The following is an 18783-nucleotide window of genomic DNA, read 5'->3' on the forward strand; positions in this document are numbered from 1 at the left end:
TCATTCCTGGGCTTCATGGGGATTTGGGGAGCTCAAAGTTATGGAGAAATAAATTCCTGGGCGGCCGTACCTCCGCCCTGAACTTTGGGATTCCAGATAGGCACAGCTGCAGAAGGGCTTAGAGATTTTCATGGCCCGCTCCTGACATATTTTCCCAAGGTGTCCTCATGATAAGACTCTAGGTTTTTTGGTTTGTTTGCTTCCATTTGTGTAGAGAGTGACATACTGCCTTTCACTAGACAGTCTGCTAGACACTTTGTGTTTATACTGAGCCTCATCACTTACAAATGTGTTTACATAAATAGTCTCATTTAGTCCTCATAATGACATTTTGGGTTGGAAAAACTTCCCATTTTACAGACTCTCAGTCTTTGGATAGTGGGAAAGCAGAGTGGGCTTGGGTGGGAACTTTGCTTTAGGCGCTCTTTCTTCCCCAAGAGCTGGAAATCTTGTCCCCAATTAAAAATTAAAACCAAAAGTCATTATGTCGTATCAACTGCCATTTGTACAATCAACTATATTCTGGTGTCTTGTAACTTAGGGCCACCTAAGTTTCCCCCAAGCCAGGAGGCTGAGGAAGATTGGATTTAGGAGGAAATATCACATGATTTCATTCCCTGGGAGGTTTATGTGCCCCTGAGAAAAACCCACTTCACCCTAACTGATCCCTCTGGGGCCTTCTCATCTAAAATTCAGGATTCCACTTGCCTTTGACCAATGGGCTGTTCCTTTCTTCCATTTCTCAGCTGATCTCTTCCCTTTACCCAGCTGACTGTGGGCATCTCCATCTGGGTGTTCCAATCTGTCCCAGACTGTACATCTCACCTGAAGAGTTTATACTTCTGCTCTCATTGGCACCACCATCTACCTGGTCCCCAAGCTAGTAACCTGGTGCGTCCTTGAGTCATCCCCCCCTCCATATCCAGTCAACCACCAACTCCCACTGCAGCCTCCAGGGCCACCCATGGGCCCCTCTAGTCTCATCTGTCCCTGTGATACAGCACTCTCTGTTCCCTACCTTGTTCCCATCTTCACACCTTTGCTCACATCCATGTCTTGGATCTGAAGTGTCCTTTCCTCCTCCGTCACATGGCCGATTTGCAGATCCAGCTGCCACTCTCTCCTCCCTTAGGAAATCGTTCCTTGGCCACCCCACCAAAATATCCTCTGCGTGTGCCACTAGTGGGCACAACACTTAGTTTAACAATTACCCACTTATATATCTGCCTCCCCAGACTGTGGGCATTTTGAGGGCTTGGCCCATTCACCCCATTTTATTTTTTGTCATAGAACTTATTGCTATCTGCAAATTTTTTTTTAATTCTTCATGAATATATTTATTGTCAGAACCACCCATGCCAGAGGTCAAGAACTATTTCTGTCTGTTGTATTCCCAGAGCCTGGCACAGCAACCATAGGAGGTGGCCAATAAATATTTAATGAATAAATGAATTCAACTTTGTTTCTAAAGTGCTTGGCACGGGACCTAGGAAACAGTAGGTGTGCAGTCTTTGTTGGTCGTTTGAATGAAGGAATAAATAAAAATGGAGGATGAGCTGTCCCTGTTTCTCACAGAAGGTGAAAGAAGAGCTGGGGTAGGGTGGTAGTTAGGAGAGGAGGGAGGACTCAGGCAGCATCAATTTTCAGAGCCAAGACTGGGGCGAGGGAAGTGAGGCACTCACATTAGGCACAAAATTTCAGAGAGACAAAAAACTTGGTGATCAAAACAAATAACATTTATCTAAATAAATGGAGACAGGTTCTCATTTTTGCTCAGGCTGGTCTTGAAGTCCTGGACTCAAGCGATCCTCCCGCCTCAGCCTCCCAGAGTGCTGGGATTACAGGTGTGAGCCACCATGTCTGGCCCCTGTTTCTTTTTATCCTGGTGGAAACCAGAGACTACTCTTCCTTTTACTATTTTTTTTTTGTTGTTGGTAACTTTTCCATTGTATCTTAGTCTCGCTAACTACTGTTTGTTTCCCTGTAGTTATTAGCATCAGAGAACTTTTAGGGTACATCAAGGGGTTGGTTGCATTTTGGGGGACCAGAGAGGAAGTAGGGAGAGAGCCTGGGTGGGCAGGACTGGAGGAGGCGGGAGGAGGGAAGGTCAGTCAACTCTTTCAGCCCAGGCCTCCACCTGGCCTAGACCTCTGACCTACAGGGGAGGAGTGGTGACCCCCACAGAGAGGCTCTGGGCTGAATCACAGCAAGCGACAAAGCCTCCTCCTCTCCCTTCAGTGGCAGAAGGAGCCGCTTCTGTGGGTCAACACAAGCAGGCCCTCCACCACTGAGAGATGTGCAAACACCTGCACTCCTCCGAGTTCCCCTCAGCTCCCTGGCCAGGGCATTTTTCTTCTAGAGAGCTGAGCAATCAGGCAACGCTAGGCTCTAGGGACAAGAAGAGGTAAAATCAGTCTCCCAGAATGGCAATAGACATAGTTGGCAAATCAAAATGTCAGCCAGCCATCTGGCCCCCACCCAACCCTGCCACTTGTCGCTCTGAGAAGCCCTTCGCTCCTGTGCCGGGTCACTCGATGGTCATTGGTACCACGGTTCACGCTGACCACGGGGATGACGGGGCTGCTGCTGCTTGTACCTGCCGCATTTGGAGGACTGTGGTGTACCAGGCCCTGTGCACATTTTCTCTCTCTAATAGTTACAGCAACCCCACAAGGTAGAGATTATTGTTCTTCATTTACAGTTGAGGCAGCTGAACCTCAGACAGGGTCAACCGCTGGCGCCAGGTCACGCAGCAGGAGGTCAGCCTTTGGGAACACGGTGGTTGCAGCCACTCGGGGCCACCTGCAGAGGGCGCCCTCGCCCCACAGACGTGCCCAGGGCTCCCTCGCAGACCGTGCCAACCCGCCGGTGGAGAGGGCTTATCTAAACCCTCTTCCCTCGGCCCACGCAAGCCCCACCTTATAATTAGACTTCTCAAAATATTCTCTTTGAGTGGGATGAGGACAATGATATGCTACAGGCTTCTCCAATTTCAAGAGCAGCCTCTATGGAACTCCCGGAGCAAAAAGTCATGCGCCACCCCCACTCCAGATGGGGCTGCGATTCACACAGCTGAAGTCAGCTCAGCTGCTGCAGGGACTTAGCAAGCGGCCCAAGGCCCTTTGGGGACTGTCGTGCTGCTGGGCCCTACAGCACCACACACACACGTACATTCAGAGCTCACCCACCCTGCTCACCTCTGCCTTGTTCCGTGTACCTGCCACCTCACCAGCATGCGCTCCAATTAGCAGTTACTTTGGTCCTCCGGGTGTGGGTGGGTGTGTACTTTGTAAACACAGCAACTCCCTTTCCAGCTGCATCTGGATTTTGAGCACCGCTCTCTGTCAGAGACAGAGCCATGCAAATGAAATGCAAAAAGGTACAGCGGTAAATAGGATTAATAATTGTAGTGGCTAGATGTCAGACGACTGCAAGCAAAACAAGCAGAGAGGTGCAGAATGTTGAAGGCAATTTGACCTTTCAGGGAGGCAGGGAGGTGGAATGGTTAAGTGTGCAGGCTTTTGGGGGCTCATACCTTGTTATATCAGCCAGTTACTCTGTGACCTTGAGCAAATAACTTAACCTCTCTGTGCATTGGTTTCCTAGTGAGTAAAACAGGGGGGAAGGGGGCGAAAATCAGAGTCACCTTGCAGGGAGGAGGATTAAATGAATTAGTATCTGGGAGGAGCTATCAATCTTAAACTGGTGGTGGGAAGCCCAGCTGGGGGAAAGAAAGACAACCTTGCATTATTAGGGGGAATAAATTATGCTAATCAGGATGGGAAGACTTCACATGAATAAGATGCCAAGAATTTTGGGCAGCTTTAAAAATTATTCAAAAATACCATACATGTGTAATTAAATTCTCACTATGTAATAATTTCTAGCGATATAGATAAAGTTTAAATCCCCTCAGTCACACTTCCTTTCCCAGGGGTGATTGCTATTGTCAGTTTCATGGGATTGCTTCCAGATCTTTTTCTTTGCCTGCATATACATATGTATGTTTCTACAGAAACGCATGGCTTTGCTTGCTGTTCTTTTTTTTTTTTTAATACAAATGGTAATATGCATGTTCTGCAACCTGCCAATTTCTCATCAAATGCTGTGTCTTAGAGATCTTTCCATGTTAGTGCACATAGATCTATTTCATCTTATGTGCTGTAAAATTTAAGGATATACCATAGTGTGACCATTCCTCAAGCAGTTTCTTAAAAATGTTTTTCCTATTAGCCTAATAGCAGTAAAGACATACATATTACCACCAGCTTTCTAAAATACAGGATTGATCAGTGACGGCAGCTGCCCCAAACCTTCAGAGAATTTCCAGTGCTCAAACCCTAGTAATGTCAGGTGTGGTTAGGGAGAGTTGTCCTGGTTCTTTGGCTCCTCGCTTGGAAGAATCGCAAGTGGGGTGGGTGCAATGGAGTGATGACAAACACAAAGCACTTCCACACCAGCAGCTTTTATTGCAAAGCAAAAGTAAGTTCCAGGGAGAGAGGAGCAGTTCTGTCCCTGTGAGTGGAGAAGACCCAGAGTTCAAAGACAAAGTATAGAAAGCATAGTACACTCTCAAAGTCAGTAGAGAGTAGACTGCTCCAATAAGGAACAGCATTATCCCAGGGTGAGGGTGGTCCTTTATGCTAATCCCTAATAATATGTTAAGCTAGGGGGGGAATATTCATGTCTTTTTGGGGGAAGTGGGTGGAGATTCCAGAATCAGGTACCCTCCCATTTTCTGTCCTTGTATGGCTGGCTCTGGAACTGTCACTGTGCTAGAGGGTGTGAGTTTGACTATGTTAATGAGGGAAAGGTTACCTTCTGTCATAAGCTCCTAGCTTCTGTGCGTGCTCCTGGTCGGGAAAAGTTCCTAACCTCTCAAGTTTTTGCTGTTGTGGTTTCTTTTCTCTGTTTTTATTGGTCCTGACTCTCGGCCGTTGACCACATACCCCTATCACCTGCCCTGCCACCTGCATGTCTAACCACCTGCCCTGCCACCTGCATACCCTCATCCCTACCGAACAGTATTTCCAGCAGGACTGCAGTCTATATTTTAGCCACTCGCTATGGTCACCATTTCCCAAACATTTTACATACTTACACCCCTGTGTGTCTCTACTCAGCTGGGCAGCCTCTCCTCCCCTCTCTGCCCAATCATTCATTCCTACATTCATTCAATAGTCACTCATCCTAGCCCAAATGAACACCAAGGCCATCCTTGGTCACTCTTCCACCAGGAAAGATTTGTGTGTGTGTGCATGATTCTGTAGCTTTTTGTACCTCATTCATTCCTCCAGTCAACACATGTTTATGACGTGCCTACTGCATCAGTCTGCCTCTCTGCTCCCCTGTCTGTCTCCCTGACTCAGCTGTCAGCTCCTTGAGGGATGAGATCATGTCTTATGCATAGAGTTTTCCAGGGAGAACGGACATCCTAGTTTGCCAAGTATAGTTCTGGATTCACCTGTTGTCCTGGTGGAATTATTCATAGGCCCCCTTGAGCTCTCAGATTTGTCCTGGTTTAGATGAAAAATTATAGGAACAGTCTAGCTTTACACACAGTAGATGCTTAGCAAATGTTAATGGAAGGAAGAATGAGTGGATAGGTGAATGAATATAATTTGCCTTTTATGATTTAGAGGTGCTGTCTTACTCTGGGCTGGAGACCAGAGAGGGCACCTTCCGAGCTATGGAGAGGTCATTTCATTGTGGGCTTTATTGCCTTTGAGGAGTCTGTAGAAATCCCATAATCTCCAGACATCTTGCTTGAAGATACAGGCGTTTTCTTGTTGATAAGATTCTAATAGGACACCTGGCATGCTAAAAAAAATGACTGGTGCAAAGGTAACATTTGTGAATGAAAGGATGACAACTCACCGAACTTGGATTAGAAAGCTGTTTCCTAAATGTAGTCAAGAGCAGGCGTGCGAATCAGCCGGGAGTCATGGGGTGTGCCTGTAGTCCCAGCGACCTGGGAGGCCAAGGCAGGAGGCAGGATCGCTTGAGCCCAGGAATTTGAGGTTGCTGTGAGCTAGGCTGACGCCACGGCACTCTAGCCGGGACCACAGACTGAGACTCTGTCTTAAAAAAAAAAAAAAAAAGAGCAAGAGCTCAGTGGGTGGGCTCTGGAGTCAGACACCTGGGTGTGAGTCCTGGTTCTGCTATTATGTATAACCTAGAGCAAGTCACTTCCTCCTTCTGAGCCTCAGTTTCCTTCATCTGTAAGGTGGGGATGACAGTTTTGTTTCAAGAACGAGATGAGGTGATGACTACAAAATATCAGGCTGAACCATACAAAATCACCTCTATTTGAACGTTTGACCTTCGCAATGACATTGCTTATAGTTAGACCTGGCAGGCATGCAGTCAGTGTTTAAGAAAAGGTTGGGCTGATTTTTCTGTTTCCATTGCCTAGCTGAACAGACGTTTCATTCTTTCATTCAAAACACATTTGCCGAACACTCTGTGCCAGGAATTGCCATGAGGAGGAAAACAAAAGATATCTTTTAAAGGTTGACAGTATCTCCACGCTTCGGTAGCATGGTAGCACGTGAATGGGGCCTTGGCGTGCTGGTCAGGGACTGTTAGAGCCATCCTGGGTGTACCCAGGACGGTGAGAAAGTGGACTCCAGCTCGTACAGGGTGAGGGGCTGACAAAAAAGCTGGGTTGGGCCGAACCCGGCAGTTTGCGTAGAGGTGATCCTTCACGTCTCAAAGATTAGGGCTGAAAAAGAGCTGGGCTGGCCAGGGGGAGGCAGAGTGAAGCACAGGCCACAGAGCCGATTTCTCATGGCAGCCAGGCCTGAGAGAGGCTGCGGAGCTGAGCGGCTGCCTGGGCGTGTCCCTTCTGCGGTTGTCCAGCTGGGAAAGAGATCCTACATGCTGCCATTTGGTGTCACTCGCTATATTTAGTTCCCAGTAACTTTGCCATTAATCCCTTGGACCTGATGCCACTTGGGTGAAGATCCTGCATAAATCCCACCGGGGAGGCAGAATTCATCCCTGGTTGCTTTTTGTTTCAGGGGGAGAGACCCCCCCTTCCACAGGCTTTTGGCTGTGCCAAGGTAGAGCTCAGATCCCTCCTGGAATGAGGAAGCTGAGACAAGGAGCAGGCCTGCTCCTCTCCCCTGGGACTCCACCGTCTCCCACGAAAATGCAGACTCGAGCTGAGACCACAGGAACAGTGAGGGGAAGGAGGGCAAAGGTGAGGGAGTTATGTTGACCCTTTCCACGGGTTCCCATCTTGACAGGGTTGCGGGGGGTGGAGGGGACCTGACCAGAGGCACTCCCCTTGCAGAGAGAGGCAGGTCCTGGTGACATGGAGGCAGCCATGGTTCCGGCAAGGGGGTGCTCTGGAGGGGCACGGGTCTGCACGCCAGGGCCAGCAAGGGCCAACGTATATTTTGTTTCTTTTTTCCGTATTATAATAAACTTTTATTAACCATTGCATTCGTTAAAGCTGGACTCTGGGGATTTAAGGAATGTACCTATATGCACAAATGGGGCCCCGTCTGGCAGAGAGGATTCTAGAACAATGCCTTTCAATATGGTAGCCACTTGCGGCTAGTGAGCACTTAAAATGTGGATAGTCTGAACAGATACAATATGAGTATAAAATGCACATCAGATTTCAAAGACTTATAACCAAAAAAATAGAATGTAAAATATCTTATTAAAATTTTGATTACATGTTGAAATCATAATTTGGGTATATTGGGCTAAAGAAAATATATTATTAAAATTAATTTCACATGCTTTTTACATTTATTTATTTAGAGACAGGGTTTTGCTCTGTCACCCAGGCTGGAGGGTGGTGGTGTGATCATAGCACACTGCAATCTGACTCCTGAGCTCAAGAGATCCTCCTGCCTCAGCCTCCCAAGTAGCTGGGCCTACAGGCACATGCCACCATGCCCAGCTAACTTTTTTATTTTATGTAGAAATGGGGTCTTGCTATGTTGCCCAGGCTGGTCTTGAACTCCTGCCCTCAAGTGATCCTTCCACTTTGGTCTCCCAAAGCACTGGGATTACAAGTGTGAGCCACCTCACCTATCACTTTTTACTTTTTAAATGTGGCTATTAGGGAATTTAAAATTATGTATGTGGCTCATATTATATTTTTATTGGAAAGTGCTGTTCTAGAAGTCTCAGGGTGACCTTCAGCAACTCCAAGGTGGCTGAGTGGCCAAGATGCAGAAACATCGCCAGAATGAGTTTGTTTAGCACACCAGCATCCCTTGGGGAGTCACAGAAATAGATGGATCAGGAAACCTATTAAAGATCGGCCTTGCTGTGGTTTGGGCCACATCAGTTGGGTATGAAAGGGAAGAGTGATCTCAGGGGGCTGGACGCATGGGTTAAGCCTAGGAGTAAGAGAACCAGTGATTTCCATTTTGCAATAGCCCCTTAAGAAAGTTGCACCAAGACGTCAGTGCAGAAGCCCAAGATGGGGCTGAGGAGTGAGAAGGGTCCCAGGTGTAACCCACAGCAGTTTCTAGGCTCAGCCACTAACCAGGTGGCTCCATTTTAGGGCCTCAGGAGTTTGTTCACAAAGACCCTGTTAGATCATGGCTATGTTGTATGGATTTTCGTATAATACCATAGGTCAAATCACAGATACCTATGTGTAACAATTCCACGTTGAAAGAACACGATATCACTCAGAGCAGTAGACACTGTTGGTGCCCTGCCCAGATCCTTTTCTGTGGAGCTTTTCCCAGCTCCTGTGACTTTGTTCCTAACCACAGCTGTGATCTTCCTCAGGTGGTTGCCTGTGGGCTACTGATGCCTCCTTGCCCATTCAGAGAGCCAGAGTCCCCAGAGCCGAGGACTGACTGGTGCAGGTGTAGCAGGGCTCAGCCTCCACACGGATAGCTCTGCGGTGCCGTTTATGCTCCGGAGCTCTCCAGGGATCAGGCTGAGGGTTCACCTGAAATCACACCCTTGTTTGGCTTCTTTCCCTTCCCTGTCCTGCTCCCTCAGTTCCCATGCTGGCTTCTCCTGGAGGAACTTTCCTAATAAATCACTTGTTCCCAAATGCTCATCTCAGGGTCTGCTTTTGGAGAACCCCACCAGACAAACAGTTAGACTTTATTGTGGGTATTGGTCTTGACCTTGGGTGGTGGCCACTGAGTTTGTATGGGATTCCAAACCCTAGAGATACCCTTGCTGAGAGCCCAGACCCTGAACCCGGGACAGCAGGGGCTGCAGGATCAGAGGAGGGCCCACGTGTGGCCTGCCTCACCCCTGGCCACGTCTATGAAGCAGCAAAGAACATCACACCAACAGCCACTTGACTTCCCCTTGGACCATTATTTTTTATTGCTCTTTAGTTGGGCTCTTCCCCACACCTTTGATTTCCATCACGGCCTCTTTTCCAGAAAGCTGAAACTGTGTTCTGCTTCTTGCCATCTTCACGACACCCCCTGCCCTCTTACACAAAATATGTCCAAATAAGGATGGAAACAGGAACCTAGCTGAGTTTTGCAACACAGACGTGTGTTCTAGGCCTACATTTATAGAAAGCGGGGGTGGGGAAGAGCGATGAGTCCACAGGGGCATGTCCACACCGAGGGTCGTCACACTGGGTGGGCAACTGAGATGGGAGCGGGTGTCTGAGTCCTGGGGGCTCCAGAAACATCAGAAATTACTGACCTATCGATGGGGAGAGCTTTAGAAAAATCTACAAAGACACACTGTCTCCACACGCGGGGCACTCACTTCCCCTAATAAAGATTAGAAAAAAATGAAAGAAAGCCCATAAACCCACAATAACCAAACACACACACATGACAAACTCTAAGTCTCCAGATAAACACCCTCAAAGAGGCACTTGGTGTTTGCAGCTCTAGGGCAGGAGAGAAGATCTGGGGCTTTGGCCTCCAAAGGCAGGAGCCACTGTCCCCAGAGGGGGGACAACAGCTTCTGAAGGTTTTTGGGGACTGATCTCTTGGGTGCTACTGGCCCAGTTGGATGGGAAAGGGGTCTGTTTAAAGAAGACCTCCCCTCCCATTTCACCAAGACAGTGGCTTGCGGGAAGCTTTGTGCCCTGTGCAGTTCCTGAATATGGTGGACTGGCATATCTAAAGAGCACATCACGGAAGGGGCAGATGCTGGCCGTTAAAATATGAGCTTTGCATGTTGGGAACCGACTGATTCCATGCAGGGAGGGACCGGGTCCAGTTTGCTAGTGACCACTGTATTCGCAGAGCCCAACACTATGCCTGGCGCTTAGTAGGCAGGCAACAAATGTTTGTTGAATGGCTGAACGAAATAATCCAAAATGAAAATCCTATTCCCTCCAAAATATAAATTTATAACCTTTTCATTGGTTATAAACTGGTTCTTTTTAACCTTCAAAGTGGAATTATAATTTATACATTCTCCTGGCCTTAAAGGCACTTTTTAAAATGGAAACTGAGTCTTTTCAGTTGGAGCCAGGGAACAGATCCAGATATGTCCGAATGAGAGGGTCTTTGGCAAATGCACGGGTGAATTTCAACGGGATAATCAAACCATCTCTGAGGCCGGCAGCTGGCCCTGAACTGGCTGTTGGGCTGGAGGGCAGGGCAGGTCCTTATGTGGGGGATCTGATGTCTGGGGAGGAGGGACAGGTCATTTATTATGTCCTGGGGACAATCTGAATCTGGCTGGTGGTGAAGAAGTTCTTGCCTAGCTGCCTGGAGAGACGGCATCGGGGATGGAAGGAAGTCGAGGTGGTGGGAGGAGGGAGGTGGGGGACTGGCAGAGACTGGAGGACCAGGCCAGAGAAGGTGGCTACAGCTGGCCCGGGGCATCCTTACACACTGCACTCTCAGGCCACAGGGATGCTGGTCTGGGGAGAAACCCGCATGGATGTGGGGAGCCTGCACCCATGAAGAAGGTGACAAAAGCATCTCGCAAATGAGAAGGCTGCTCTGACGAAATCTATTTCCAGGGAAGGTTCTAAAGTAAATGATTGGACCCTCAGGGAGTGGGGAGCGCTAGCCAGTGGTGCCTACATGGCACAGAGACAGGCTGGTGAGGAATGAATAATTGGGAGCGGCCACCTAGAGCCCCGAGGGAGGTGGATGGGAAATGACAATGGCAGGTCAAAGCACGTCTGGGGTCCCAGGGTCCTTTTCATATGTTCTGTCTTGAACGTCGGGGTGCTGGAAGAACTGGCCACCCCAGAATCTCCTTCCCTTCTCCCCACACTCAGTGTTAGGCTAGAGACTAAGAGCTCTTCGGGGAATGGTTTGGGTCCAGGGTAGGTTGTGTTGTGCTTTGTTTCTCATGCCAGGGCTACACAGACACCGGCCCAGCTATTCTCAGGAAGGACACAGTTGAGGCTCCCTGGGGATGGCTTCGGTGGACACTGAGGCCCTTCTCAGGGAGGGCAAGGCACAGATTCTCCAAGTCCCACCCCACTTCCCTCAGGCTCCCCATGGGGCAGAAAGGCTCTGGGCACGAGGGGTCTGGAGAACTCCGGGAGGGAGGGAAGCGCCAGGGCCCTGCAGGTCACGGCACCATGTGCCACCACTTGAAGGCGAAGGGCTTCCTGCGCACGTTGGTGCCGCAGTGCACTTCCCCCAGAAACTTGTGGTAGGCCGAGATGTCGTCGATGAAGGTGCAGCAGAGGCCCAGGGGCTCCAGCAGGGCGCGCACGTGTGTCTCCAGGCAGCACTCGTCCTCCACCTGGGGCCCGAACGGCTTGGGGATGCCCAGGTCCTTGTCCAGCACGATCATGTTCACCTGTGAGGGGATCGCGGGGGCGACAGCTCCATCTAGTGAGTACCTACTAGGTGCCCGGCTCCGTTCCAAGCTCGCTGAACCCGCACAGCAACCCTCTGAAGTACGCACTGTGATTATCCCCTCTTTATAGATAAGGAAACAGAGGCAGGGGCGGCTGAGCAACTCATACATGGCAGAGCTGGAGTGGAAAAGCAGGCAGTCAGCCTCTGCACGTATGTGTGTGCAAAAGCATGCACATGTGTGTGTACATGTATGCACACACGGCTATGTGTGCCTGCATCAGGGTGTACATTCACATGCATGTATGAATGCACACACACATGTGGGTACGTGTATATGCATTGGCGTGTGTGTGTATATATGTGTGTGCACATGTATATGTATGTTTTCCTGTGTATGTGTGTGATGTTCTACCCTCTTTCTCTCTCTCGGAAGACTCCCCTGTATGTAACAAGAATCCCTCCTGTACATAAAGGACTTTTGTCCTTTTGCAAAGCACTTTCCTATCTGCTAAGGAGAAGGATTCCCGCTACTCCAGTGAGGCAGCTAGGACAAGCATGTCACCCCTAGGAGGCAGAAGCGGAGGCCCAGAGAGGGCAAGTGCCTGGGGTGAGGCCACACAGCGGCTCAGCCAGGACTGGGACCTGGGCCTCCTGATTGGACAGCCTCAGCCAACGGGCCCTTCTGGATCCAGCTGTCCCCTACCTGGCGCGGGTAAGGGTCAGGGGCTGGAGGGCCTCACCATGTTTGGGAAGAAGGGTCTGGCCTGGCGGCCCTCGTCCATCTTGAACAGAGCGGGCAGGTCAATGATGTCATTCTCTGTCAGTCCCAGCTCCTTCTTGAGGATGTCGCGGTTCCAGTCCAAGCAGCGCTGGGTGGGAGGAAAGGGGAACGGCTACAGGTTAGGGGACACACACCTGCCACCTTGCCAACCCCACCCCATCTGTAGCACCAGGCCAGGGCCCCAGCATCCAGCTGGCACCTCTGCCACTGCTCCCAGGCCCCCTCCACTGGGAATCGGGGAAGCAGAGATAACAACAACCGGGCCAAGGAAGATCACAGAAATAATAGCAGCAGCTGTCACTTATGGAGCACTCCCTAGAGCCAGAGCCTGTGCTCCGTGCTCCCCACACAGCATCTCAGTGACTCCTCAGGCCACCCCATGGGTGAGAATAACACTGATGATGCTTCTGGTGATAACAAAAGCTGATAAGCACAGTGCTTGGCACTGTTCTAAGTGCTTCATGTAGATTACTTATTTAAGCTTCAGCCCTGTGATGTATTGCCCACTACTATTATCCCCTCTTTAGGGATGAGGGAATCTAAGACAACCTTAGTGAGTTGCCCACAGCCCTACAGCCAAAAGTGGGGGCCACTATGTGACCCAGATCTATCTGATGCCAAGAAATGACCATGGAGGGGAGAGTTATAATAAAGTCAACTTCCAAATAGGCAGTGAGGCACTCTGTGAACTTTGGTGTGCCTTGCATTGTCTCTGCGGCATCCATTCTACCCTCTGTCCCCACGGCGTCCCACCCCCCACCTCCAGGGGAAAGGTGGGAACTAGTAGACTCTTGCTTCTACCTCCTTGCCCCAGTGATTGGCTCAGGGATGGGCAGTAACCCAGGATTAATCCAATCAATGTGGAATTCCTGGGGCCACAGTAATTGGTTCAGGTTGGCCCAATCAGTGAGCTGCAAGCTCTTGGTCAATTGTTGGGGGCATATAAGGCTTTTCTCTTTGAGGATAGTGTGCTGGGTAGATATAAGGTCTTGAATTGTTGCAACCATGCTCTAACCACGAGGGTACCTGCAGAGACCAATAAGTGCAGAGAAATGGAGTTGGAGCCCTGAAATCCACACCACTGCTGGACTTTCCACTTATATAAGCCACTCATGCCTTTTTGTGTAAACCAGTTTGAAGTGAGTTTTCTGCTTTCTAATTTTTTTAAAACTTCGTCCTGTAAAGTATGCCCATGCAAATATATAGAGACTTCATTCTTAAAAATATGACTGGTTTCTACATCTGGATGCAATCTTCGAGACCTAGGGACTCAGAAGCAGGGATCTGTGATCTCCTAAAACTAATCAAGGCCCAGGGCATATGTTCATATACGCATTTTTCTGGAGAGCAAGTCTGTAGCTTTCAACATCTTTCAAATGGGCATGTCTTCCCCAAACATTACGGGCTCTCGTCTGACGGAGATCTTGGCTCTTTGGCACTGCCCGGTATGCCTTCCTTCCCCGTCTCCTGTTTGCTTCTGGTCTCTGCTGACCTGCACATCCCGCCTTTGTCACTCCTTTGCCCTCGAGCTCTAGCCCAGGAGCAAAGCAAGGAAGTTGACCTAATGCTGGTCGAGCCTTTCCCTGTGCTGATGTGCTCCGGGTCAGGAACCCCCGGAGCCCTTGGCCATTCTCCACGGAAGCCCCGAGCATGTGAGGCTGTGAACCTCGCCCTTCCCAGGGGCCCTCTGGCCCAGCAGCCCCCGCCCCAGCCGGACCCCAGGCCTGCCCTCACCTGGAAGTACTGGTTCTCCTGCACGAGGCTCTCGTTGGACAGAATCTTGTTGATGGTGATTCGCTTGCTGCTCATCCCACCCAGGCCTGTGGGGGGCAGAGGACAGGGGGCAGTCAGTTTAGACACCCAGGCTGGGTACCCCTCTGCCACGGGCCCCCAGCCCCTGGGCTAACCACTCGGCTGGGATTGGGGAGATGGGGCTGGGGCCAGGCTGGGGCACAGGACGGCAGCCCCAGGGGAAATCAGGCCCCCTCTGCCCACGGTGGGCAGCACACACTCCCTTCTCCAGGGTCGGCCATGTCACCTGAGCCAGGAAAGGGACAGCAGCTGCCTTGTGTGCTCTCTGGCCAGTGGGGCTGGGGAGAGCACAAGTAGCCACCTGGTTCTCCCACCTGGAGCCTGCTCCTGAGGACGAGCAGCTGAGCAGCGTGAGTGTGGCAGAAGCAATGTGCCCAGAGGTGTCACCTGTCCCATTTTCAGACCTGCCTCGGCAAGGCCTCTGCCCTGGAGTGACTGTGTCTCCCTCCTGTGCCGCATGATGGCTCACGTGGCTTCTGGACTGACTAGCAATTCCTGACGCTCAGTGAGCACCCACTGCGTGGCAGGTCCTCTTCTAAACACTTTACACGGGTCAACGCATGAATCCTCCCCACATTTTTATGAGGCAGTCACCACCCTGAGAGATGAGGAAGCTGAGGCACAGAGAGGGTGGGTGACTTGTCCAGGGCCTCATATCCAGCAAGTGGCAGAGCCGGCGTGCAGATCAGGCAGTCTGATTCCAGAGCCTATGCTCTTAGCCTAGCATTATTATTTTTTCCCCTGTCCTCGGAAGAGCCTGCTGGTCCACTGCACTTCCGGGCTCGTGGCTTGACAGCGGCAAAGATACTGGGGCTCTCCAGACCCTGTGCCTGGGCTGTGTCCACACCACCGCTTGCCCGTATTGATACAAAAATAATGGTTCCTATAGCCTATGGTGGCTTCTGGGGTATGTCTAATATAGAAAGGAAACCTCCAAAAAGGCAAGACTCATGCTTGCTAATCCAAGAAAAAACTTCCAATTGGTGGGGAATTACAAAAGGACAGTGGTGTGACGTTGGTCTTGTCTGTCCCAGACACCAGTGACAGTCAGGAACACCGTGTTTGGCTCTGGAGGGCAGTTATGTAAGTCTCAACCAGCCTTGGAATGTGGGCTTTCGGCATGAGATACACTGGGGACACCAGTCTGAAAAGCGACAAAAGGTAATTTAACACATTGACTGCCACATTAGAAAAAAAAAATTTTTCCCCTGGGGCCATGGTGTTTTATTAAAACAAAACGATCCTTTCTAATTTGCTATTTTTTATTGTTTTCTGTGTGCGTGTTACATACAACCCAACCCACGTTTTTAGAATTAAATTGTCAATATTAATTGCAACAATAGGAACATCAAGAAGTAAGATTTTCATAAACCAACTGCAGGGTTTGCTTCATGAGGCCCCAGGCTCAATACTAGCGTGAGTTAAATACAACTGACATGGCAGTCAATGTGTTAAGAAAAAAGTGTTAATGAATATAGACAATGGTGGTGGTTAGTCAACATTGCAAATGTATTTAATGCCCCTGAATAGTGTACTTTACAAGTGGTTAAAATGATAAATGTGGTATGAATATTTTATCACAATAAAACAAAGCGTAAGGAATAGGCCTGGCCCCTCTAGCCTGGCTGGCTGTTTCCACCTGATCAGCTTCCCTTCTTTCCATGACTAATTCAAATGCAAACCTCACCCCCATCTACGTCTGCCCTGTATGTGGCTGTCCACACCGAGCAGATCGTGTCTCTCTCCGGGACTGGCAGCGGTGCTGTCTGGCCACGCAGCGCATGCTGACGCCCACTTTTCTTCCTGTCCCTGAACTGCATGGTGTCTGTTTTCTCTACTTCCCTTTCTGAAACACAAGCTCCTTGAGTGCAGACTGCATGTCAGTTTCAACCGCTTAGCTCCCCTCCGGTCTGGTGCCATTTACAGCACACGCTCGGTCCGGAGGAAGCGCTCTGCACTGGCGGTGCCCTCGAGGGGCAGTGGACAGCTCACGGGCCACCTGATCACAGCAAGGGTCACAAGAGGCCGGGGCTGCTTCCCACCACAAACTCCGGAGCAGGCCAGACGCCCAGGGAAGTGGAGCTGGCTGCCCCATCCCCCCTGGGGCTCTCTCTGGCGGGCTCCAGCTCACTGCTCCTGGCCAAGGCCCTGTGGCCACTCACCTTTGAACATGATGGCCTCCCCGTGGCCCTCCTTCTGCTTCTCTCGGAAGAGCCTGTAGCAGGCCGAGGTGCTGGCCATGAGCAGCCGAAATTGCTGGGAGAGAGACCAGAGGGACAGTGTCAGCAGAGGGACAGTGGCCAAGGAGCAAGAGGGAGTCCTGCCCGGGGACCCCGAGCCTGCCTGCACGTCGTCTCGAGCCTCCCACGCCGAGTGGCAAAGGCTGCTGGGGAGAGTTTTCCTTGTTTCAGAGAAATATTTCTCACCCTCCGTCCACCTCAGCAATGCCATCAGGTCAAACAAAGATCAGAGCCAAAGGTGCCCTTGGGCAGAACGGAAGAACTTCCCCAAGTTGCCAAGAAGCCAGGCCACGTGCACCGAATTTCCAGCATATGAAGACAGAGCCGTTCCTTTCACTTCAGAAAATGAAAGACCCTCTTTCCAGAGCTGCAGGCCCATACCCCGTGACTCTCTAGAGCGTTACAGCCACCAGCCTTGTGTGACTAGTGACTATTGGAACTGCTAGTCCAAACTAAGATGTACTCTAAGAGTTGAGTACTCACCTATTTGTTTGTTTTTTTAAATTTTGAGGCAGGGTCTCACTCTGCCACCCAGGCTGGACTGCAGTGGTACAGTCATAGCTCATTGTAACCTTGAACTCCTGGGCTTAAGTGATCTTCCTCCCTTGACCTGCCAAAGCACTGGGATTACAGGTGTGAGCCACCTACGTGGCCACTCACTGGATTTTGAGGACTTAGAATATAAAATCTGTTATTCATAATTTTTATATTGACTACATATGCAGTTGCTAATATTTTGGAGTTTTTGAGTTAAAAATTTACCTGCCACAGCAACCACATGCAAACCAGCTTCAGCCTACTTCCTACTTCCTTCATCCTCTATGTTGTCCTGTTCCTCTAGATCCCCCTCTGCTGGCAAGGGCTGGTAGTGCATGGGTGCTCCACTATCCTATTCACTTGGCCTTGGGGGCTGGCTCACCTTTGTGCCTGGGATGGGGACGAAGGTCATGAACTCGTCCACGTGGCCCACAGTCAGCCAGTCCGAGTAGAGCTCCACGGGGGCCTGCACCTGCTGGGCATTCAGGAAGTCGCGCACCACCTGGGTCATCCGCCGCCCGCCAGACCTGGAGCAGGGTTGGAAAAGAGGCGGCCCTTCGGAAGGCTGCCCTCTGTGCCTGCCTGGCCAGAGGCCTGCCTGCAGGATGGGTTTGACCTCTGGAGCCCAGCCCAAACCCAGGGCAGCATCAGCAGAGGAGTCACAGGAAGGAGCCTGAGCTGGGCAGAGGGACCCTGGCTCAGGCAGGAAGGGGTTTGAGCCTAATGGGAAAGAGGCGTTAGTTGCAGCCACTGCCCGTGTGAAGGGTGTGGAGCCCAGGGGTCAGTCCCTGGGGTGCCGGTGAGTATGGGAGGCCATACTCTGTGTGCAGGAGTCCTGTCTGGACTGCTGGAGGGGCCAGGGCACAGGATGCCTCCAAATCTGCCCTTGCCCATGTGCTCTTTGCTACATTAACTTTGACTCACTTTAATCAGTTCAAGAGACACCTCCTCCAGGAAGCCTTTCCTCACGTCTAGACTGCCCAAGGTCTTCAGTCTCTCCAGTGCCCTCAGAATATAACTCAAGGTCCTTAGGGTGGTTGACAAATCCCTTTCTGATCTGGGCCCTTCCTCCTGCTCTGTCTGCTCCAGCCACCTGCTGCGCTTGTCACCACTGCAGGACTTTGGCCTTGCTGTTCCCCCTGTTTGGAATGCTCTTTCCCTCTCATTTTCTCATGGCTGCCTCCTTCTCTTCAGCATCCAAGCCTCAAGTCCAAGTCCCTTCCTCAAAGCCACAACAGCCCGGGTGCCCCGTTTGGTCTTCTTCCGTGCACGGCAGCACTCACAATCGTCTTATTTACTTGCTTCCGTGTTTATTTTCTGCACTCCCCTTACCTGACCGTGAACTCCCTGAGAGCTGGGACTTTGTCTGTCCTGGTCACTGCTGTATCCCCAGAGCCTAGGACAGCACCTGGCTCAAAGCAGGTCCTCAATAAATATTTGTCTCTAAGAAGCCCTCTCTGAACTCCCCAAGGGGTCAGGAACCCTCCTTGGGCTCCCCTGACTCTCTCCCTGTCATTCTTTCTTTTGCTATTCACTTCTCTGTTTTATCAGGGTGAATTTGCATGTCTGTGACCTTCTCTCCCTGAAGGCAGGGGCTGGGCTTCCTGCCTGACACAGGGCGTGGCACTTGGCTGGTGCTCAGGAAATAGGTGCTGAATGTGTGAGTGACCATCAAGTG

General features: G+C 50.6%; 1 protein-coding gene across 1 annotated transcript in view; it reads right to left on the reverse strand.

Annotated features, from left to right (window-relative positions):
• Window positions 1–9293: 9293 nt before the first annotated feature.
• The window catches only part of PADI2 (peptidyl arginine deiminase 2), a 45706-nt gene continuing 36216 nt past the window's right edge, over window positions 9294–18783 (reverse strand). The window contains exons 12-16 of the mRNA XM_069477386.1: window positions 17488–17632; window positions 16491–16584; window positions 14251–14336; window positions 12476–12604; window positions 9294–11733 (exon numbers count right to left, since the gene is read on the reverse strand). Of these exons, the coding sequence (XP_069333487.1) occupies window positions 11500–11733; window positions 12476–12604; window positions 14251–14336; window positions 16491–16584; window positions 17488–17632 (688 nt within the window). The 3' untranslated portion in view covers window positions 9294–11499. The remainder of the gene's footprint in view (window positions 11734–12475; window positions 12605–14250; window positions 14337–16490; window positions 16585–17487; window positions 17633–18783) is intronic.

The sequence above is a fragment of the Eulemur rufifrons genome, chromosome 8 (assembly GCF_041146395.1).
Source record: "Eulemur rufifrons isolate Redbay chromosome 8, OSU_ERuf_1, whole genome shotgun sequence".
Taxonomy (NCBI): Eukaryota; Metazoa; Chordata; class Mammalia; order Primates; family Lemuridae; genus Eulemur; species Eulemur rufifrons.